We start from the raw sequence: 24,954 nt of genomic DNA, 5'->3' as shown, positions 1-24,954 counted from the left end.
AGAATTACCGTGCAGAGCGGTTACTTTAGTTCAAGGAACTCTGAATTCATGATTAGAAGTTTACACCTGAAGTGTCTACTACAAAGTGTAGTATATGATGGCTAATGATTTTATGTCTGCTCTACTGATAATTCACCAATCAGAAAGCAGTACTCTATAGAGCCCACTATCTCAATAATGACAAGCGAAAGTAACAGTGTTTATTTCAGGGCTTTATTCATGATGCATGCAGTGTCACTGAAATAAATCCATGAAAAAATAATTAAATATACACATACATATTAAAACAACAAAAATATACTTCATGACACATTTAATTATTTATACTCAATTTCACATAACCTTTATTAATCTGGATATTATTTATTTTTGTCTGAAAAATTCATCCATAATACCAAAGCACTGAGAGATGGTACATACTGTAGTACAGAAAGATATTCCATGACTGACATATTCAGAAAACTAGTAAATACAAAGGAAAATTTAATGTAAACAATAAACATACTGCTGTCACTTTCTAACTGAGTTGAAATTGAATGTCTGTTGATTGCAACTTAAGCTATGTGAAAGATGCTTTCAGGGTTGTTCAAAACTGACATTTGGAAACAATCTGATCTATGCTGGGTTAATTAGAGATTAAACACCTGAACAAAAAATGTTGCAGGCACATTTTTTTAAATTTGTGTAACAACACAATTAGTAACTGCGATAATTTTTTTTTCCATTTATTAAATAATACACTACTAGTGTTTTTTACATAAGTACTTAAAATTAATGTCTGTGTTATTTCTATTAAAACTGAAAATGTGCCGCTACATTGTATATTGTGAAAGAATTGTGTTCCTAAATTTTGTTAAAAAATACTGGTATCTCATAATCAACTATTATACCTTTTGGGCATCAGAATTTCTAACCAAGATATATATTTCTAACCAAATCTATACTCACCTGTAATGTAAAAATCCACTTGTTTGTTGACTTCTTCTGTGTCTGCATCAGTTGTACTCAGAATTGCAACAACACCACCAGGTGGATCATCTTCACTCACGGTTCCCTTGTAAATCTCTGCAGTAAACCGTGGAGGGTTATCATTTACATCTGTAACAATCACTTCCACTACAGTGCTAGCAATATGTTGTTCCTTTTCACCACGATCAGATGCTATCACAGTAACCCTGTACAGGTCCTGTTTTTCATGGTCAAGCTCTTTCAATGTTATAAGCCATCCAGTTTCACTATTAATAGCAAAAAGCTCTACAAGTTCTTCATTTTCCTGATTTTGTGCCAAGCTATACAACACTTGCCCATTGGTGCCAGAATCTAAATCATTAGCTTTGAGTTGGATTACACGTGTTCCTCCTTGGAGGTTTTCAGCAATAAATGCTTTATATGGGTTAGACTCGAAAACAGGGCTGTTGTCATTACCATCCTTAACTTGAATGCTTATATCAACTAAAGAGACAACTTCATAGTTATCATAAGTGTACTGTGCTAAAAGTGAAAGCTGATACCATTTGGTGGTTTCGTGGTCCAAGTTTTTTTCAAGCTTCAGTTTGCCAGTATCCTTGTCAACAACAAAAACTTCATCCCTGTTACTTTCAGGGGTATTTCCTTTTATGAGGCTGTAGACCAACGGCTGATCACTCTCTGCCTGAATGACATCAATTTCCGATCCAATTGGAAGGTCCTCTGGGATTGCAAATGAATAATGCGGTTCCACAAACTTGGGAAATGGCACTTCAGGGCTAAGGATTCTAATATAAATTGGAACAACAGATTCCTTTGGTGGAATTCCATCATCCTTTGCCCGAACATAAAATGCATAGAGTTCATTTTCAAGCCCAATTAGACTCTCTTTTGTAATTATGACTCCACTAAAGGGATCAATTTCAAAGTTTTCTGCAACACTATCAGAATCAGATTCAATAGTGTATGTTATATCTGCATTGCTGCCTTCATCAATATCAGAGGCTACAACTTTGATAACTGAGGTGCCCCTCAATGCATCAGATGCTATATTTATCTTATATTCAAGAGCCCTAAACTGTGGCGTATTGTCATTTTCATCAGTCAATATTACATTAATTCTACAAAATCCGACCTTGCCTCCACCATCCTTAGCAATCAGGCTTATAGTAATAACTTTCTCTAAGGTATTCTCACGGTCAAGCTTTTCAAGTGTGAATATCTGTCCATGCTCATTTATTGAAAACTTGTCTTTTGCATGATCGTTGACAATAAAATATGATACCTGGCCATAAATGCCAGAATCCTCGTCAGTAGCTTTCACCTCAATTACAAATGTTCCTACTGCAGAATTTTCAGATAGTTCTACCTCATATTCATTCTGAACAAAAGATGGACTGTGAAAATTAGCTCCATTCACTGTGACCTTGAGCTGTGTGGTACTTCTGAAGACTCCATCAGTGACAGACACACTGAGGTTATAAGATGGGGACATTTTCTCTTTTCTGTGGTTGGACACTGCCACCATTCCAGTTTTCCTACCAATTTCAAAATTCATATGCTCATTTCCGGTTAGAATAGAGTATTCTAATTTATACACATCAGAGGAGTCTGCATCAAACGCAAGAACTTGTGTTACAAATTGTCCACGTGTGGCAAGCTCACTGACCGTTGCCTCATAAATCTGTTGTGTAAATATGGGAGGATTATCATTAAGGTCAGTTACATATATTGTAACTAAGACATCACTGCTGAGAGCAGGTACACCTCCATCAGTAGCTCTAATTAGCAATGTATGTTGGTGCTGCTCCTCATAGTCTAACAATTTAGAAGTCCAAATGATACCATTAGTGCTATCTATGAAAAAAGAACCCGAATTCTTTCCGTCAGCTTCAAGTATTTGATAGGAGATCAATTTATTGATCCCAGAGTCAGAGTCTCTGGCAGCAACCTGAAGCACTGATGTACCAATTACTGAAGCTTCTGAAAGTGTGGCAGAGTAGGAAGTCTCATTGAATATTGGTGGGTTGTCATTTATATCTTCCAAAATTACATCCACAAATACTTCTCGATGAGCTCCAGTTAGTGAGTCTGTGGCTCTCACACTTAGTTTATATGCTGGATGTGTTTCAAAATCTAGAGGCCCAACTACATGAATGACGCCAGAGTGAAAGTCTATTGCAAAATGACCTAAAGGATCACCTTCTGTGATAGTGTACATAATCCGCAGTCCATCAGAACTGTTGGCTTGAACGTGTAATACTGGAGCCTGAAAATGAATATTCTCTGGAACTTCAATATTATAAAAGGGCTTTTCAAAAACTGGCATGGCCTTATTGACTACAGTAATAGGAACGTCAACTTCAGTAGAAAGAGCTGGTTCTCCCCCATCTTTAGCCACTACTGTGATGACATATTTTGCATTTATACTATCTGCATCAAGGCCCTTTTTCAGTGTGATTTCACCCACTGGAGAAATCTGAAAGTACTCATGGTGTTCTTTTAAGTAATAGTAAACATTTCCATTCTGTCCTGAGTCCTTATCTACAGCAGTAACAGACCGAATAACATAGCCAATCTCTGCATCTGCCTGAATAAGTGCATAATATGGCAGATTTACAAACTTTGGAAAATTATCATTGACATCTTCTACAAAGACCTTCACTAACACATGGGCAACTCTTGAAAGCATCCGCTCTTCAGTCACTTCCACAACTACATCATAAACATTTTGTTCCTCATGGTCAAAAGGTATACCAGTAGTTGATAAAACTCCAGAAGTAGGGTTTATTTTAAATCTTCTGTCTGGATTCAAAATGTGATAAAATAATGGTTCATTTATTTGGTTGCCTACTGGTGAAATAATTGCAACAGTTTTAGGCTCTGAAGAGTTTTCTTGAACTGTTCCATTGTATGACTTCTGCGTAAACCTAAAATTGTTTTCTTTACTTTCTTTCACATTGATTTTGATATAAGCTGTGGCAGCATATCTTCCATCAGATGCCCGGACTGTAAGTTCATATCTGCTTCTCAGCTGTGTGGTGTTTTGAATAGAAATGACTCCAGAATCAGTATCAATCCTAAGCTTTTCTCCTATGTTCCCTTCAGTTATTGAATATATAATTCTTGAATTAGGCTCAGAATCTGCATCTGTTGCATTTACTGCAAGTACTTGAACTCCTTTATATGTTGGCAATAATACTGAAGCTTCATAAATATCTTTACTAAAAACTGGTGAACAGTCATTCACATCTGTTACCTGGATTGTTACATTAGCTGCATTTTCTGCAAACAGCTGTGGTTTTCCCATATCATGAACCTGTACTGTAAAACAGAATATATTATTTTGCTCATAATCCAGGCTTGATACTGTTCGAATGGCACCTGTGCTGGCATCTATTGAAAAAAATTGTTGAGCAGATGGTTCTACTATTTGATAAATAAGCATTGCATTTGATCCTTTGTCCACATCTGTGGCCCGGATTACGAGTGGTGTATTCTCAGCAGTTAAAACCACACTATTCGGCGGAGCAAATTCACCAATAAGCCCTGTGTACTCCTCTTGGGTAAAGGCTGGTGCATTATCATTCTCATCTAGAAGATGAATCTGCATTGTTGTATTTGTAGATAAACCAACCATATTTGTAGCTTGAATAGTCAACTTGTATGAAGGCAGTGATTCATAATCAAGGATCTTCTGAGTGAAGACAACACCAGAGTTTGGATTAATGTCAAATGCACTTCCTGTATTCCCATCTTTTATTTCATAAACCACTGATGATTGACTGTGTGTTGCAACCAATCCAACAGAACTTCCAGTAATTGCTGTTTCACTGATTTCTGTCAAGTACTCATTCATTGTAAACTTTGGCTTTGCGTTATCAGAGATTGTCACAAAAATATGGACTTCTGTCAATGTGCTTAATGGAGGATTTCCCTTATCTGCCGCTTTAACTGTAATTTCATACTGATTTTTACTACTTCGGTCAAGCTCTTTTGCCACTTTAATAATGCCAAGGACTGGATCAACAGCAAAGGAGTTAGCAGTGTTGCCTGAAAGTTAGAAAGAAAAAAATGGAAATCAGAGGACATAAAAAAAGAACGTGCTCCAACTATCAACAGCCAAACATGTACAAATTTTGTCTTTACCCACTAACACAATAAATGAACTCAGAACAGACTATTAACAGTTTATTTATTTCTAATATTAGAGGGAAAACTGTATTATATAACCATTGTGTAGTGAAAGATTTTAATTCTTCATCAGTAATGAAATAGAGACACTGAAGCATGTTATGAAGATTTCAGAAATTCATCAGCCTCCAACTTATGCAAACATTTTTACCGTTTTCAAACTAAAAGATTTTTGAACTATTCTATTACAACTGGCTTCAGTTATTTCTGACATCTGAAATATGCTCATTTCATATGCATATTTTTCAAATCAGCTATGCTATCCTCCCCCAATGTTTCCATTTGTCTTACATAAAGCTGTGAGAAAATAGTAGGCAACTTCCCCAATAAACTCCTACAGTTACATCCCAGCTTCACTACTTCATTGTCTTCTCTGACACACACTTCATTTTGACCTTAGAGCATTTAATAAATGTCTGCCTAAGCAAGTATAAAGTCCAAGTATAAATGGCGCTAAGGCGTAAATCACTTATCCTTCAAAGCCAGAATAAAAACTGTTTAAGAAATCTCACATAGCAAAGATTTTTTCCTGCCAAATGATGATCAACTCTGGCAGCTTAAAAGCTACATTACAGTAAAATCAATAACTAATGATTTTGTATGTATTTATGCAATTCTTTCTTTATTTTAATATTTAGTATTTATGACTGTGGATATTTATATCCAGTAAAGGGGTCTGTTCTACAAGAAAATATGAATTCTAGATCTTACCTGACTCAATAGAGTACACAATTTCAGCGTTCTTTCCTTTATCTTTGTCCATTGCCGTGACCTGCAGCACAGCGGAACCTACAGCAGCAGACTCAAATACTCGGCCCTTATAAGTCGATCTAGTGAACCATGGAGCATGGTCATTGCTGTCTTCAACAATAACAATTACTCGTACAAGGTTGCGTTTCACTGGGACATCCTGATCTCGGACCTTAAAAAAATACAAACGAATAAACAAACAAACAAGCTAATAAACATAATTAAAGGGGGTTTGCATGATTAATATTTACTAAAAGTCTGCATTTTTAGTTAAGATACTATAGATACATGTTGTTTTAAGTGGATACTGCTTTGCATAAACATTAGTATATACAGTGCACAATAAGAATTTTTAGCATTAGCATTTTACATTTAAGTGAAAAAATAAAATAATTATTAATCAAAGCTATACAAACTTGCAATCTTTACAAACTTAAAGCAAATCATACCATTACAGTCAGAGTATGTTTTTGCATGGTTTCATGGTCCAGTTTTTCAGTTGTATACAAAGAACCTGTTCCAGGATCCAGACGGAATTTCTTGAGACTAATGGGATCTGTACTGCTTTGCAAAGTGAAGATTAATTTGTTTTTCTCATCCTTGTCCGTTGCACTGATTTTCAAGATCTCTGTTTCTGGTGCAGTGTCCTCTGGTATGTTAATCTCATATACAGACTTTGAAAACTGTGGTCGATGGTTATTTGTGTCAATGATTTTGATAAAGACCTAAAAATTAGAACATATATTAAAATGTTTAAAACAAACTTGAAACCTGCTTATAATTAAAGACTAAAAGTCATGTACATGAAGCTAAACCAAAATGTAAGATGAGAAAGAGTAGTATATAAAATACATAATGCAATAGTGATACGGAGTGAAGCCTGCTGCACCAAGTGATGCAGTGATACCACACTCAGAAATGAAAGAGTATAAAACTTTTCAAGGTAGAGAAAAAAATATATGATCAGAAGGTGCTTTTGCAAGAAAAACATATATACCTGAGGAGAAACGATATAGTATATGCAAATAAAAAAACTTATCAAATTGGCAACTGAGTTATACTAATGGTGAAAGATTGGAATCTACCTTAACCACATATGTCTATAAATGTCCAAAACAAAGCCCAAAAACAGTGAACAGACTTATAAAGAATCAAGACAACTGCATTCACAAATAAAGAATTACAGGTCAATGAAGGAAGAAGTGATGTTGCCTAGGTTGTTCACAAGGCAGCACCTACAAGAGTATATTTTTAAGTTCTTGTATACCAAAATGCAGTCATAATATAATGTACTTCCTTTCACACAGATGTGCAATGACTGTCAAGTGGAAAAGTCATAGGTACAGCATATAAACGGTCAACTGCCATATTAAATACTTTTCCAGTAAATATATTCAGTGATGAGAAATAGCTCTTAATCCTCACCATCGATTTTTGACATTGTATGTATACTCAACTTTAATGAACAAAGAACAGATGTGTTTTTTTAGAAACTATAAACAAATAGTTGCCTTCCAAAAGTCATTAAAACTATGACAAAGACAACTAAGCTCCCCAGCAGTTATTATATGTTTCTCACTACCATATAAAAGAATTGGTTGTTCCTTAGAAACCTGTTTCTCAAATGGCTAATTGAAAAAACTCAGTTTGCTCAAGGCAAATTTCACATAATACTTTTTAGAGGAATAGTTTAGTTTTTTGCAACTGAAGTGATGGGTGTGAAACAATTTAGTTCTTAATTTGAAAGAGCTGCTTCAGTTTATTTCTGACAAATGTTGTTGTCTATGTTTAAATTGACCATTTTGAGAACATAACAGTAGCCACTATTTTGAAGGCTGTTGCAACCACCACAATTGCTACCCCAATGTTATAATCAGATTTATTCTAATTGTTTTAAGATTTATGGAATACTATGGGGCTCTTGAGCTGTACCCAAACACCATCACAGGTATCCAAAATGATAATAAAATGGCTTTACTGACAAAAGACTACAGCAGAAAAACAAAGTACAACAAATAGAAAATAATAAACACTTCTACCCTCTGGCTTGAACTCAAAAGCAGTAACCTCTGGCTATTCTGTCAAACATTCTGCCTGCTCACCTTCCAGTACTCTGGCTCTCGTTCCTCTGTCCTGCTGAGCCGCTGTCACCAGCTGCAGCCCAACTCTAAGATCACCCGAATAAAGAAAGGAAGGCTCTTTTCTGCTGTACCCCATAACCCTTCTGGGTATACCACTGTATGCACTTCTGGAGTCAGTAGTCTCTGGTGTCATATAGGCAGAATTCCCCCTTGAGGCATCATGTGTTCCTCCCCATTACTCTTGTAAGACTGCATCACATTGCCCTATACAAGTCCAGGAGACCTCAAACCCAGCAATAGCACTTATGATACTACCTACAGAGTCTTGCATGACCCCCTGCTGTGGTAGTAGTATCCCCTGGTGGTCAATAACAGTCCCGCTACCCAGATTAGTTTCACAGAATACATTTTTATAAAGTGTACAAACAGATGTAAAGAAGCAATACATTTGAATACTGAAATGTCAGTCCACAAAAAATGTTTTAAAAAATAAAAACTTTTGGCTTCAAACTCCAAAACAAAAGAAGGATAAGAACCCATGGATAAGAATCCATCAGCATCAGGTCACAAAACCCAATGACAAACATAGAATCAGTTTAGATCACTAACTTATTTAACATGCTTGTCTTTGTGATGTAGACGAAAAAGCAGCATAAATGAAGAAAAAGCCATGTTGAAATGAGGAAAACATACACTTCACAAAGAAAAGGATCATGCATGAGATGTGAACCCAAGGACACAAAATCTGTGAAGTGGTAATGCTAACTACCTATTTTGATGGTTAGACACAAGTGCAAATAATAATGAACTTTATTAAATTACAACAAATTCAATTTATGTATGAGAATATGGAACAAGTTTATGAAGCCTAGAACCTGATTTATAAATACAGTTATCCCTTGCGATTCATAGAGGTTCTGTACCCATAACCCTTGTGGAATGTGTATTGGGCTCATGATAACTGTATATTCTATGTTTGTTGCATTAAATAAGATGAAAAAAGTTGTGAGACTTGCAAGATAAAATGATCACTGCACAAGCAAATCACGTGAGGAAGTCTGGCTGCCAAGACAAAAATGCATGACGGCACCTAAACAAAGGTCATAGTTCAGAAGTTCTTTGATGAACTGTAACTATTTACAAAATGTAGTTTATTATAATACATTTGTGTATGTATTCATGGTATTTAACAACGAAAATGAATAATATTACAGATACAAAAAATAATCAAACATATTACTAAGCACAAAAGGAAAAATACTCATGACACATTCCAGTTTTACAGATGCTGATGATGGTGGTGTAGTTATGAAATGAAATCCCCTGTGAATAGCCTCCTAAAAGTTATGTGAACTTTTGTCCTTCCATGATGGGAATGTATGTGAATATTTGTACAAATTGGAAGTGCTTCAAAAGAAAGATATTTTCCAACACAGACTAAATCACATGAACAAGTGGGCACTGGACAAGAACATAAATCCAAATAAAACTCTAATCCAATCTGAATAATTGCAATACAATTGTGCAGTGGACTGTTGAAACAAAACAACATCACAGACTGTGATCCTGTCAGCTTCTTTTGGCTCACTTTTAAAACTAGCATCCTCGTGTTTCACCCAGCAACCCTCATGGCAACCATTTGAAGCTACCCAATGAGACAGTACTCCCAGGGCTGCTGGGATTTGCAGTCCATTTAGGAAATGTTGCTACAGCATTGGCTGTGGTTTTCTACAATAGCTTGCAAAGCACACAAAATAATTTTAATTTAATTATTAACTACAAACCCACGAACAGGTGGATCTGCGAATGATAAAGTCACATATCACAAAAGGAACACCTGTCTATGTCGCCAATTCACATTGTAGGCTGGTTGCATGAAAATGAATTGCAATTGATTCTATGCAAGACAAACATGCATGCTTTTATGGAGTAAAATGCTCTAAACACATTACATATGTCAAGAGTATAAATTAAGTTCCACTATAATTAAGGAAAGTAAAAATATTTTTCTATGAAATAAGGTTTATAAAATTAATCCTAAAATGCAATACCATACAAGCAATATCATACTGTGCGTTATGGAACCATCACAACTGCATGGTGAAATTAGAAGATTCACAGTTACAGAATTCTACATTTTTAGGAGCAGGTCTTTGCAAAGTCAAAATCTCACAGGTGACATGGAGACAAAAATTTTCAGAAAAGCAATTTGTATAGCAAGTGTGTACAAAAACAAGTTTTAAAAAAATCTAACCACACCTTTAAACCAAGCACTTACACCAAAAAATGAAGTAACCTCATATATTAGCCTGACAATAATATCAAAATAATAAATCATAATCAATGACCCTTTGCAGCATTTTTCACATTATTTATAATCATAGTTCCCTTTCTTTAGTGTCATAAAATGTAAAAAAGTGAAGAACTATTATAGAATTGTACTGCTCCTTACAATTACACTCACACTGATACTGTAAATGTAGAAATAAGATGTAAGCTTAAAAAAACACCAAAATGTGAGAGGTGAGCAAATTTATGAGTAATCAGTAACTCACATATCTATTCCTAATCAATTTAAATGCTATTTATAAAGAGATAACAGGACAATAACAATTAGACAAAAATGCACTGTGAGTTTTAATTTTTTTTTCAAATTTCTAATACAGTTTGCTATTATGACAATCAAAATGCAAAAAGCTGCTTAACTCATTTGAGCTGTGCAATAAACTAGATCAAGGAAAATTAGTTTTATTTTGAAAGCATATCTCAATAAATGATTGAAATCCCTGATTTCTCAAGTTGCCTTGGGAAACAGCTGTGGTATTATAGCAAGCCAAAAGATATCTCTGAATGATAATTTGGCTTGCCATAGTGGTATCACATCAACATCTAAAGAAATCATACATCTATAATTATGCATTTTAGTGAAAAATTTAACTACTCAGTTAGCTTTACATAGGATGGTATGGTAGTCCAGTAGTAGTGCTGCTGCATCACAACAAGGAGACCAGGGTTCATTCTGAGAGGAGTTTACATGTTCTTCCTGTATCCACATGGCTTTCCTCCGGGTGCTCTGGTTTCCTCCCAAAGCCATGGAGGTTAGGTTAATTAGCATCACTAAATTGGACCATAGTGTGTGTTTGTGAATGAGTGTGTTCACCCTCTGATAGAATGGTGCAATGTCTAGAGGACTGTTCCTGTCTTGTGCCCAATGGTTGCAGGATAGGCTAGGTAAATGTAATGATATTATTATCAATACCAATCATTTTAGTGCAGTTATAATAATAATAATTATAATGTAAATAGCACAAATGATTTATTTCATCATGTCTATATACAGTAATTGAGCTAAGTTCATTGGTGCCTGTCCATTAAAGGAAGAATAAACACATACATAAGTAAAATAATTATTGATCACAATGACATATAAGGAAAACTTACAATAATAGAAACTGCAAACCTGTTAAGGATTTAAATATTTATCAAATGCTATATTTTGGTAGAGGAGGCAAATAATCACAAATTTACTTCAATTACCTTATAAGTTTGGTTTCACATTCAGTTCTAAAACAAATTTTAAGCATAACACAGTTTTTCTTTTAAAAGTACAATGAGTCTACTTTTAATAAACATTTTATTAACAATTCAGTTACCTGAGTGGTGATAAATCTAGTTCCATCTGTTGCCTCCACTGTCAAGTTGTAATTTGATTTCTGCTCTGCATCAAGGGGTCTAGCAACAATGATAGTTCCACTACCCTTTCCCACATCAAACCTGCTGTCAAAGTTACCACCTGTATTAAATAATAAGAAAGGAATGAGAATTAGGACTCTTTTTATACTTGCTTATCCACAGTCCTGCTCTACACCTTACTGAAATGTATAAAAACACCCAAAGTAAAGAACATAAAAATGCATTTGTTTAAAAAAAACCAGCTACATACAATTAAGTCTGAGCATTCTCATTGTAAGCACTGTTGTATCAACTTGGTTCTTTCACATGCACATTTCACAGTTGAGAAATGTCCAAAATAGAGCTTGCATTAAGTACCCATGTGTGCTGTCGATGAAGTGTTTTTTTTAAATTGTCTTTAAGTTTTTAAGTCTTTTCTAATGTGTAAAAGTTCAAGAATCTGCCTGGTATTTGTCAGTATGTACTTATTAAATTACAATAACTGGGATTATATATTTGCTGTAAAATGGTATGTACATAATAGTTACTGGTGGTCTCCTCAATTGTTCTGAATTAATGTATCTGCAAAAAATCTTTTGTTAGATTTGATACAAACCTACTAAAAGATTTTACAACAGAAATATTTAACACCACCCATATAAAATGAATTAAAGATTTAATAATAACTATATCATAGGACTTATTTCATGTGAAACTTAACAGCTCCAAGCATAAGAATTTAACTAGAACATAATAAAAAATATCATATGCTATTAATATCTAACTACTGTAGATTCCAGGCCTATATGATTTATTGCTGATTTGATAAAGATTATCAATACTCCTGTTTACCAAACATATATACATAACATTCTGAATTAGGTCTACTTTTGATAGTTTTAGCTCTGAAGATATGCTGTAAAATATAATTTTCCTGTCTCTGATTTCCGTTAAGCTGAAAATATTGCTAATATCTATCATTTTAATTAAACCATCATTTCCATGCAGAAAAATTCATTCACTTTAAGAAATACTTTTTGTTTGTCTCAGGTTTCCAAAATCTTTTTCAACACCCTTCCACTTGTAGGACAGATTGGCATTATGCATTTTGCCAGAATGGAACATTAGTCTTGGAAAAGCAAACCACTGCCAGAGACTTTTTATATCTGCTCATTTTTTTACTGGGCCTCTCTTTGGAATGCAGCCTTTGCACCTTATCTGATAAAATGATAAATCACTAAGTGAGACTTCAGAGCCATATTCTCATGGTACCAGTTAAACATTCAGATCATACAAAGGACTATATCAATGTTGAGTATCACTGAGGGACAAAACTTTGCACCAATTGTAAGCCTAAAAGTATGGGCTTATGCGCACCCAGGAAACCAATGGCAAGACTTCCACTCTTGCCTTTAAAACAACATAACTCATTTGGTCCATCAAATGTTTAGCTTTCACCTTGCCGTAACTTTGGCTGTCTATAGTCAGTACCTATAACTTATAGGGTGTGGCTGTAACAGAGACTGAAACATTCCCTCAACCCTAAAGGACAACTTTGTTGGACTGGAAGGGTACAAAACTTGTCTGTATTAGAGTTTAGGCAAGGGTGCCACTAGTTCAAATCTTGCAGAGGTATAATAAGTGCACAAGATGAGCAAGACTGTATATGAAAGGCCATGCATTTGTCTTGCTGAATATGGCAACTGACTGATCACCAGTTGCTCAGAAGGCATGATTTTGGAGGACCAACACAGTGTTTTGAACCTCAAAAGAAACTACATTACCGGCCATTACTAGAAGGTTTGAACAAGGTGAGCAAGGACATAAGCTACTAAAACAAAAAAAGAAAATGCACATGTCTGGATCGGAGCTATAAGTACATTCACTTTGATAATAATCTTAATTTAGTTAGGACAAAGGCAGTTAATGTACTGTAGTATTGGTGTAACTGAAACTGAAAGGCAATCTCAAGTTCCGTCCCAAAAAAAAGTAAGGACAGTTCAGACCACCAACTCATACCCATGCAGATACAGAAAGTCTTCGTGGGGTGAGGTAAGCCAGTGCAAGGACTGGGTGTGAGTAAATGAACACCACTTGTAGGTAACAGAAGCTTCATAACTAGCAAAAGAATGTATCCATCTTAACCACATGAACTGAAAGATCAATATTCATATGGTATGAGCCTTTCTCTGTAAGAGAGAAAATAATTGTATGTTTTATTTTATTTTGTTTGGTATTGTCTTTCATCTATATATATATATATATCTCAATATACATATCTACCTATATATACACATACTTGCATATATCCAAATAGCAAAATACCCACACTTCGCAGCGGCGAAGTACTGCTTTAAAATTTTTATTAGGAAGAAAAGTAAACCTTTTTAAACTGAGGGAAAATATACAAATAATTATTTGTTAAGGATCTCTTTGTATACCACGTTGTCAGTTCGGTCCCCCGGTTGTAATATGACCAAGCTGTGCGCTGAGCTTACTCTTGAGCATGCAACGTATAGTTGGCCATGTGAAAAGCAATCTTGCCTCAAATCAATGCCAACCTTTTGTAGGGTCTGTCCCTGAGACTTATTAATTGTCATTGTGAAGCAGAGCCTTACTGGAAATTGGAGGCGTTTGAATCCAAATGGGTTTCATCGATAACTTTGCATCCAGCTTTTGAGAGTTTAAACATTCATAAACATCAAAGTGTCCACTACTCAAATCGTCACCTGTGAATCTAAGATGTTTAAGAGGCATTGGCAGTTGTCCAAAGGTGTAAAATATTTGGCCATTTCGGTACACTTGACAGCAACAACCGAACAATTCAGAGGCAGCCATCAACTCACATGCAGAACCATAGGTGAAGGGCTCCTGTGTAGTATAATTATCTCCTGTACCGTCATCAGTCCACACCTTGAACCTGCACCAGTCATTCAATACAAGATACAATGTTCCTCCGGATATAAAGAGTGAGCCTGATTTGGCCGTGCAATATGTAACACAGAGAATGGAAAAGGCAGTCGCCATCTCCGGGCATGGAAACCACTCGGTAAGTGACAGTTCTTTGATCGATGGTGATCACCTCGATAGACATGTTAATGGGGGTACAGTTAGAACGATAAAGGAAATGGGTACCTGAACAATGTAAACTAAGTCTAAAATACCTACACAATAACTATAATTGTAATAAACGAACAATAAAACAGTGGAGAAACCATGGATTAAATAAAAAGGCTGCAGTTATCAGCAGGGAGATGTGAATACCGTGGCGAAGCAAGAAAGGGAATGAAGAGACCGGAGCGATGGACGGCCTTATATAGGCAGGCAGCCAACTACGTGGGAGGCGTGGGGATGGGAGACCCAACGCCGCCTCACACTGCGACCGAGCTGCAGGCTATTGACGTATATATGTACGTAAGTAGGATTCAGTTAGCGTTGGGAACCTGCGTGCCAAATTTCTTGAAGATGGGCCCATAACTAACAAAGACCGTTGGAAAGTTCAATATGGCGGCCGACAGTGGCGTCATACCACCGAAATTTCGGTTAGCGCAGGGAAGCCGCCTACCAAATTTCGTGAAGATGGGGCCATAAATAAGAAAGTTTAACATGGTGGACGTTGTCGACTGTTATGACTGTTACGTGTAGAATTTCAAAACGAAACCTGCTTAACTTTTGTAGGTAAGCTGCAAGGAATGAGCCTGCCAAATTTCAGCCTTCTACCTACACGGAAAGTTGGAGTATTAGTGATGAGTGAGTCAGTGAGGGCTTTGCCTTTTATTAGTATAGATTATTAATACATTGTATTAGTTTGTGGGGTATTTGTGAAGGTAAATCTATCGCTACGTCAAACCACAAGAGAGAAAGTCAAAGTGTTAATACAGACTTTTGTCAATTTTTGAACCTCTTTCATGTAGAGATTTGTACAATTAATATTTCCGCATCCTGGCCGGAAAAGTGAAACCTACATTTTATTTGGCATCCCTTTGGGGGTGTGTTATTGATTGTTTTAATTAATTACTAGGATTGTGAAATGTAAAATTGATAATTTAATGAACTAAGTGATCATTCAGGAAATAAGAACATCAAGTGTTAAAATAACTACTTTCCTGTGCTGCATTGTGAAAATATTTCTACAAAACTGAACTTGGACGATACTGGCAGTATTCGGTTATCACTTCTAAGTTCCCTCAAAAAACAACAAGCAAACTTTACATCAATACAATTACTTAGATTACAAATTCTCAAAACCATCATCAAGAATTACATTAAAAGTTTCATCTTTTATTACTAGGAGAAAAATCAAATATTACACAGATGCATTTGAAAATGTTATATTTTAATTAGCTATATGGAAAAAAGCCCTGTTTTTTATTTTTTAAATGAAGGGCATTTTAATTTTAACAAATTTAGCCATAAAGCTAAAATATTTGTAAGATACTGAAAATAAATGACTGTGAATGTTACTTTATGCTTTACTTTATACTCACTGTCCATTTGGACTTGAACAATATAAACTATTTTGTTTTCCAGTCTGAAGCAAACCACCTATAATTTTCAGAAGATAATCATTGATTCCTCAAGTGTTTCCCCCATTTTTGCAGTTTGGCTCTTGGTTATTCATACTGTATGTCCCCTCCAAAATGAAAACATAATAGGGAATTACAGCATTTTAAACATAAATGGAAATTCTGTTAGTGTCATAAGTATCTAGAGAATAACAACATTTCACTAACATCTTTTTCAGTTATTACAATCATATCAGTAACAACATTATTTAGAGATTAAATTTAAATTTAAAAAGAGTTATTAAAAGTAATCAGTAATTTAAAATTCAGAGAAGTACACTAAAACCACCAATTAATTTAATTTAACAATATGTGGAATTCTTGAAACTCAAAGAGTTAAAAATTTTTGTATAAATTTTTGTATAATAGTGTATAGTTACTTAATTGCATTTTTACAGTATCCTCGGTTATAGAGTCTTTAAAAAATCTTGAAATATTTCCTAGATGTATACAAACTGATGCCATTTCTTTATGGATACTTTTTGTGCACTAATGTAGATGACTACCATCAAATCAAGTTAAAAGATGAAAAATTTTCAACCAATTCATTTCTAAGTTTTTCCCATCTCTTGATGTTTCTGCTTCAGTATTTAGAAAGGGTCTCCTGTTACTATTCAGACAATAACACAATGAGTTCAACAGTTTGCAAACTTTGAACAGGTAAATGTAAATAGGCCCCCTTAAACCTTGATGTGTCATTCTGAAAAAAAATCTGCGTATCCTCACACCATGACATTTCCAAGTTTTATAACATGACCTTCATTGGAATGGTAGCTTACTTTGCTTATTGTTGCTTTTTTAATTCTTTTTCTCTGCTTTTTAAAATAAACAGGTAGTAGGTCCATTACTTGTAGAATTGTAGAACATGTAGAATTGCTGTGTGAGTCTGACAAAGCATTGGGTTTGGGGTGGGGTTTGGGTTTGTTTTCACATATAACTTGAGGCTCAGGCAGGGTTCAGATTTAATTACTCATAAGTTTTAAATATATTTTTATAAAATTAATTTCCTAACTCAGTGGGCTTGGTCATTCCCTCTCAAAAAACTGTATATCAGAAACACAGCATACCTAGGTGTTTACAACAGATAAAAAGCAACATCATGTGCTTTCCTGCCATGTTAGGTTGCGTATGTAATAAATTGATTGCTGTCCTATTTGAAAAATATTATTTTGTTACTGATAAATCTTAATACCATATATATAAGCCCATTTTGTGTCTTATTTCAAGGTTGTGGATCATAATTTTTACTTTTCCTTTGTAAATGTCTAATGCCCAAAAGAATGATGATAAGTATAAATGGGTTTTAAATAGTAATTTCTAGTGGTTTCCTGAACATTTGTGCAACATTTGGGAAGAAATATTTTTGATTTGATGTGCTATCATGTAAACTGTTGTTCTTAAGGTGGAAAGAGACTGCATTTGACATTGCATACAATTAGATTACAATTCTATTATTTGCTCTGTACTTTTGTGTCACATGTTATATCAGCAAATAAAGCACATGGTCAATGGAGATGCTGTAATATCTTGCTAATTATGTCTGATTGATAAACAGATATTGACATTAATTTTTTGCCAGGGATGTACATTTTATAAATGCTACTGAAGCTGAATTAAAACTTTCTGTAAACTTAAATAAATAAATAAAATAAGAGAGGGCAGTGATTTGTGTCCAGGATCCCCTAATGTAACAAATCTTGACCTGGCAAATGACCTTTCTCTTCTTTCCAACTTCTGCCTAACAAAAACCCTCTGCTGATCTCTAATCTTTATAAATTCATCATTGGCAATTTTCAGGTGACTTCAGTTATCTTCAGATATGAAGATTTTACTGTACTATCAATATTTTTGACACAATCTCTAGCACTGCTGCCTCACAGCTACATGTGACAAGGTATGAATCCTAGTCTGCACCTTATCCCCAAAGACTTTGTGTGTTTTTCCTCTACGTACTCCAGTTCTCTTCACACATCTCAGATATGAGTATGTTAAGCGATTATTATTGGTGCAGTATGGAAATGCATGTGTGTGTCATAAATGGTAATAGCTTTCTGCCTTGCACATAATACTGCTGATATAGGCTAACAGGAGCAGCTGAAAGAAGAAGGCGGCAGCTCTGGTCCCCATAATATTGAATTGAGACAGAAAGCAAGTGTTCTTTGATATACTTGTAAACTGTTAAGCTTTAAAATTATTGCTGCCACTGACACACATTTTCATTTATTTGTAATATTTTTAACATATTATTCAAATAGGAAACTCATTCAGGTGTGCATGATACCCATTATGGGTTGGGTTGCCCAAGACATGTTTTTCCATCTAGCCATGATATAAAATCTCCATGACATGAGAGGGACTCCATGATACATCAGTAGGCATCTACTGAGATAGTACTGATCAGGCACAAGCAGATTGTGATAAGTGATTAAGGAAATAACTAATGGCTGATACCAGTAAGAGATTTGTCTCAGTAAGAAGAAAGTAGAGTGTAAAACATTTTACTTGACTGAAAAGTTCTTACTGGTCTGGAAAGCCAGCCCAATTATGAGGGTGACACCATAAGGGTTCATTAATAGGGAGGAATATATATGCGGTAAATAGAGAGCTTCAAAATAAGGAACTGATAAGTGGGCACAGAGTTAAAAAAAACAGACAAAAAAAGTAGAGTTTAATAACTTCAAAGAAAGACATACAGCAGGCAGTCAAGGGGAAGAGTATTACAGGAGGTTGAGGGGCCAGAAGGAGTAAATAACTGCAGTAGTTCTTTACTCAGTTAATTTAAGAATTGTAATAAGTTAGATCATTTAAATTTAATAAAAAGAGTTGAGCAGTTTAATAATGCAAAGACAAATTTTAAAAATGGGGCCAGTGGACTGCAAATCCTGTTGCCTTGGAGGAGTCAGTCCTCCATGAAGGCTACATCTGCACAAGATGTCCAATAATTCAGCACCTCGTGCTCAGGATTGTTAAACAGGAGGAGGCATTGGCTGGCCTGTACTGTAGTACAGAATTGGCTGACCTGGCCCAGGTGTCCTTTAGAGAGATAGTGCGCACCTCTAAAGTGGCACAGGAGGAGACTATAGACCAGACAGATAGAGACAGGTGGATCACAATTATAAGGCAAAGGGGGCACACTGTGCGGAGGTACCATCCAGAGAACTGGAAATATCAAACTGTTCTCATGTCCTTGCAGAGCTGGACAGTGCCCCTGAAGATTCTGAGGTGTTAGGTAGGTATGAGGAGCTCCAAAAGGTATACTGCTTCGAGGTTTGATGAGTTGGTGATAGTAGGGGACTAAATCATTAGGGTGATCTTAGTCCAGGTTTGCTGCAGAGGCAGAGAGACTCGCACAGTGTGATGCCTTCCATCTGTATAGGTGTGAGACCTTCCCGGAAGGGTTGATAGGCTCTTGGCCAGAGTGGGAATAGATACAGAGAGTCATTGTTGATGTTGGAACAAATAACATGCATAAGGGTAGTCTATCAGTTTTACAATCCAGATTTAAAGAGTTGGGTGCCAGGCTGAGGAGCAGAACTGACAAGGTAGTCTTTTCTGATGTTCTACATGTGCCATATGCCAGTCCAGGTAAGACTGAGGAGATAAAAAGGGTTAATGTGTGGCTCAAACCTTGGTGTAGCATACAAGGGTATTAGTTTACAGGGCATTGGGACTCCTTTTGGAAAAAATGGGACCTGTTCCACCGTGAAGGGTTACATTTGAACCGGGAGGTATATGAGTAGATTGGTCAAGGGTTTAAACTAGGGAAAGTAGGGACGGAGTTGAGGACAGGCTAAGTTTAGAACTATACATGATAAGATTAACAATGGTGTAAAAAATAATACGCAGAGTAACATAAATTCTATCCCAAATTTTAAGTGCAAAAGTACAATAAGTAATGCATTAAAATAGCTTGCCTTAATGCTAGCAAAGTCCAAAATAAAACAAGTGATTTGGAGTTGTATGCAGCTGAGCGTAATTATATTATAGCAATAATAGAATAATAACAGAACAATAACAGAAACCTGCCTAAATAGCAAAGGTTGGGATTAGTATTATATAGATGGGTACACAATTTTGGGAAGAATAAACAAAACAGAAAAAGACAGGTGTTTCCATTTATGTAAAGCATAATTTAAATGCAAGTATTCTTTAACTGGATGATGAGCCACATCTTAGTGAGGACATCTGGAATAATCTGGAAAGCATGCACATCTTTAAGTGATATTAAAAATTCAATTTATAACTTATATCATAGTCCCACTATAATCCCACCTGAATATTAACTGGACTAACTTTGTAAATAGTGGAGTACAAAAGCAGAAGCAGAACTTGCCTAGATTTAGCATTTTGCAATAACTAGGACAGAATTGAGGGCGTAGAGGCAATTCAAAAATTAGGGTTAAGGGACCCCAAAAATTTTTTATGTTTTAGAAGACAGCCAATGGAAAGACTAAAACTGTTAGGCTTAACTTTGGTATAGCAAATTTTGAACAGATCCAGCAAAGCATAAGGTGGGATGAACTGTGATAAGCTTTTATGTGCAGAAACAGCTGAGGAGCGATTGAAAAGGGTTTAAAAATATTTTACATGTAATGCAGGACAGGCACATCTCAAAAATTGCAATTAGTAAGTAATTTTTAAAAAATCCACAATAGATAAGTAAGCATATTAAAAAGAAGCTGCAAAGGAAAAAAAAAAAGTTGTATAAGGCATACAAGACTAATAACTCTAATGCTATTTGTAGGGTGTATGAAAGTATGAGAGCAACCATTAAGATGGCTATTAGAGAAGCTAAAAGGCAGTTATGGAGGAACATTGCACATAAGGCAAAAGATAATCATAAGACATTCTTTCAGTATTTTAGTAGAAAAAGGATAGTCAAGGTGGAGGTAAAGTGAATCAGGCATTGTAAGGTGAAGTTAAAATATAGAAGCAGTGAAACAGTGAATGCTTTAAACTGGTATTTTTCGGAGGTGAATAAACTGCCTGCACCAAAAGGAACTACTAAGGAGGTACTGAGGGATTTGAAAATTGTAGAGAGAGAAGTACTGCTTAGATTAAATAGGCTGAAATCAAGTCACCAGTACCAGATAATATTTATCTTTGAATTCTTAAGGAGGTTAGCAAGAACATATATAAATCCTTGATGGATATTTTTAGAAAGTCACTGCGCACTGGGGAAATTCCAAACTTTAAAATGGCAAATATTATCCCATTTTATATAAGAAGCGTGATCAGGCAGAACCAGGTAAAATAATGGAAGGAATTTTTACGGATAAGATTGAGCAATACATGGCAAGAATAGCAGATCTACTGAAAAGTCAGTATAGATTCAGACAAGGGAGGTCGTACTTTACTAACATGTCGGAATTCTATGAGGAAGCAACAAAAGGATACGGTCAGAGTGAAGCATATGTTATTTATCTTGACTTTCTGGAAGTAATTGATAAGGTCCCACATGAGAGGTTGGATATCAAACTAAACCAGGTGGGATTTCAGGGTATAGTATGTAAATGGGACCAGAATTGGCTAAAACACAGGAAGAATATGGTGAGGGTGTGAGGAACCATTTCAGAATCAGATGACGTTAGGATTGGTGTCCCACAGTGGTGGTGGTAACAGTATGTAGTTGCACATCCACGATGCAAATCTTCCAATCCACCACAAAGATGCTCCGTTAGACTGAGACCTGGTGACAGTGGCCAAATATTTGAGTACAGTGAACTAATTGTTTTGTTCAAAAAACTAGTTAGAGATGAGCTGAGCTTTGTGACATAGCATGCTATCGCTCTGGAAGTAGCCCTAAGAAGATGGGTACACTTCGATGATAAAAAGATGGGCACAGTCAGCAACAATACTCAGGTAGACTGTGGGACTTAAACGATGCTCAATTGGTACTAAGGAGGCCAAAGTGTGCTAAGAAAATATCCCCCAAACCATTACCCAACCGCCAGCAGCCTAAACTGTTCATACAAGGCAGGATGGATTGATGCTTTCATGTTGTTGATGCCAAATTCTGTCCCTACCATCTGAATGTCACAGTAGAAATCAAGACTCATCAGACCAGGCAATGTTTTTCCAATCTTCTATTGTCCAATTTTGGTGAGCCCATGTAAACTGTAGCCACAGTTGCCTGTTATAAGCTGATGGGAGTGGCAACTGGCGTGGTCTCCTGCTGCTGTTGGCAATTTGCTTCTAAGTTTGATGTGTTGTGCATTCTGAGATACTCTTCTGCATACCTCGGTTATAACGAGTGGTTACCTGAGTTACTGGTGCCTTTCTCTCAGCTTGAATCAGTTTGGCCATTTTCCTCTGAACTCTGGCATCAACAAGGCATTTTTGCCCAGACAACTGATGCTCACTGAATATTTGCCCTTTTTCGGACCATTTTCTGTAAACCCTAGAGATGGTTGTGAGTGAAAATCAGCAGTTCAGCAGTTTCTGAAATACTCAGACCAGCCCATCTGGTACCAACAATAAAGCCAAGTTAAAAGTCACTTAAATCACTTTTCTTCCCCATTCTGTTTTTTTTTCTGGTTTGACCTTCAGCAGGTTGTCTTGGCAATGTCTACTCTTGTTGAGTAAGGGCAGTTCTGAATCAAACCGGGATGTGGCAGAGTGCACTGACTTTTTTTCTCCCTTTCCTGCAGACCATTCACGGGAGATTCCACCTGGCCCTCTTGACATCACTTCCGGGACCGATCCTATGGAAGAAGACCTTGCTGGCTCCGGCCCCTGTGATGTCATGTCCGTGCTCGAGCCTATGGCTGAAGACCTTCATGAGCCCAACCCCTTTGATCTCACTTCCTGTCTTCCCCTTTAAAAGCCTCCACCTTTCCCCTATTCCTTCAGTTCTGTTTTGGACTCGGTTTTGTGCACATCAGTGCTGTATTCATTTCTCGACTTTGCAGCCAAGATACCAATTATACAGGTGGCTGCCCCAAACCTTGCTATGACTAAGTGTGGAGTTTGTGACAATATATATCTGTGATCTTCAGTGATCTTCTTGTTACAGCGCTTTTCGATACACTTTTGCTAGAAGGAAAGTTGGCTTTGTTCATTTGACCTCGATTCCCTACGCGTGCATGAGTAGCGACGAGCAAACAGCTTCTAAAATGGCATGTGGAGAGATACCAAAGTGAATGCTCAAAGCAAAACTTTTTTCGTATTATCGCTGAATCGGATTTGTTAGACTCTGAATTTGATGGAAGTGATCTGGAGATGTAGATTGAAAACGAAAGTGAGGTATCGGCATCAGCTGATCGGTCTCCAGCTGATAGTGGCGCTGAACACGTTCGTGTAGCTGATGCACCTATGGCAATGTTCGCCTGGGAGGACAGACAAATAAGATGACAGGAGGTACAAGCCATATTGCATCTCACTGAAACTGCAAAGACAGCCAGCCCACCATGCATTCCAGCTGGCCGTCTAGCCGCTGCTGCTGCAAACAGCCGCCGATAGCAGGCAAAACAGGCAGCAACAGACGTTTTATGTTGATTTTGATTTATGTGTGAAACCATTCCTTTGCGCGTTTTTCAAAAAACTGAGTTTTTTGGAAAAAATATTAATGCTCAAAAAGTTGCTACTGAACATGGATTCTTTATGCTGCTACCTGATAAAAGAAAATGTTTCTGCTGGTATCTGTTCAGATAAAAAAGAAAACACATTTAGAAATGCCAACTTGCTGTTCCTCGGAAGGTGCCATAATGTTATGATCGTGGCACTGGACTCTGAGGGTAACTTGTTTTTCTATAACAAAACTAGATAAAACGTTAATGCTCTGGCAGTGGCAAATAGTTTAGGTTTTATATTTGATTTGATTATATTAATGTTTAAGTTGAGATTTACGAGAAATATTTTAACTGCTACTATGTAAAGGGAATATCTATCCATTTTCCGACCCGCTGAATCTGAACACAGGGTCACGGGGGTCTGCTGGAGCCAATCCCAGCCAACACAGGGCACAAGGCAGGAACCAATCCCAGGCAGGGTGCCAACCCACACCAATTTAGAATCGCCAATCCACCTAACCTGCATGTCTTTGGACTGTGGGAGGAATTTGAGATTTGAATAAACAATGGGAGGTCTGGAAATTAAAAGTACACCTTATGATAAGGATTTAGAAGTGGACTCTTCACTTTCAACTTCCACACAGTGTTCTGAAGCCCTTAAAAACGCTAACAGAATGTTAGGTTATACAGCATGATGTATAGAGTGCAAGATATAGCATGATGTGCAAGTCCAAGAAGGTTATGCTAAAGCTTTATAGTGCAATGGTAACGCCTCTCCTGGAGCACTATGTGCAGGTTTCTTCTCCAGGCTACAAAAAAAAAACATAAAAGCGCTAGAAAAACTCAAGAGAGAGTGAATAGGACTGCAAGGGATAAATTATGAGGAAAGAGTAAAACAGGTCAGGCTTTACAGTTTCAGCAAACGGAGATTAATAGGTGACATGACTGAAGTGTTCAAAATTATGAAAGAAATGAGTACAGTCTATTGAGACTGTTTAATGAGTTCAACAAGAAAACAGGACACTGTTGGAAACTTGTTAAGAGTAAACTTTGTACAAACATTAGGACGGTTTCCTTCACAGAGAACCATAAATTCATAGAATGAGTTACCAAGTAGTATGGTTGATAGTAGGACTTTAGGGACCTTCAAAACTAGACATAAAAGTAATTTTGAAAGAATTAAGTGAATTGGACTGGGAAGCTTTGTTGGACTAA

The 24,954-nt window shown here is 36.3% G+C and overlaps 1 protein-coding gene across 5 annotated transcripts in view; it reads right to left on the bottom strand.

Moving 5' to 3' along the window:
* The window catches only part of fat1a (FAT atypical cadherin 1a), a 210,782-nt gene that overhangs the window by 65,555 nt on the left and 120,273 nt on the right, over window positions 1-24,954 (bottom strand). For all 5 annotated transcript variants that reach the window (XR_007935176.1, XM_051928502.1, XM_051928504.1 and 2 more), the window contains exons 7-10: window positions 11,645-11,784; window positions 6,360-6,635; window positions 5,872-6,082; window positions 949-5,019 (exon numbers count right to left, since the gene is read on the bottom strand). Coding sequence is in view for 4 of the 5 variants with exons in the window: in XM_051928502.1 (XP_051784462.1) it covers window positions 949-5,019; window positions 5,872-6,082; window positions 6,360-6,635; window positions 11,645-11,784 (4,698 nt within the window). In the remaining variant the exon portion in view is untranslated. The remainder of the gene's footprint in view (window positions 1-948; window positions 5,020-5,871; window positions 6,083-6,359; window positions 6,636-11,644; window positions 11,785-24,954) is intronic.

This window comes from Erpetoichthys calabaricus, chromosome 5 (assembly GCF_900747795.2).
Source record: "Erpetoichthys calabaricus chromosome 5, fErpCal1.3, whole genome shotgun sequence".
In the NCBI taxonomy this organism is placed as follows: Eukaryota; Metazoa; Chordata; class Cladistia; order Polypteriformes; family Polypteridae; genus Erpetoichthys; species Erpetoichthys calabaricus.
The sequence above is the reverse complement of the archived record's forward strand: the minus strand, read 5'-3'. Positions and strand labels throughout refer to the sequence as shown.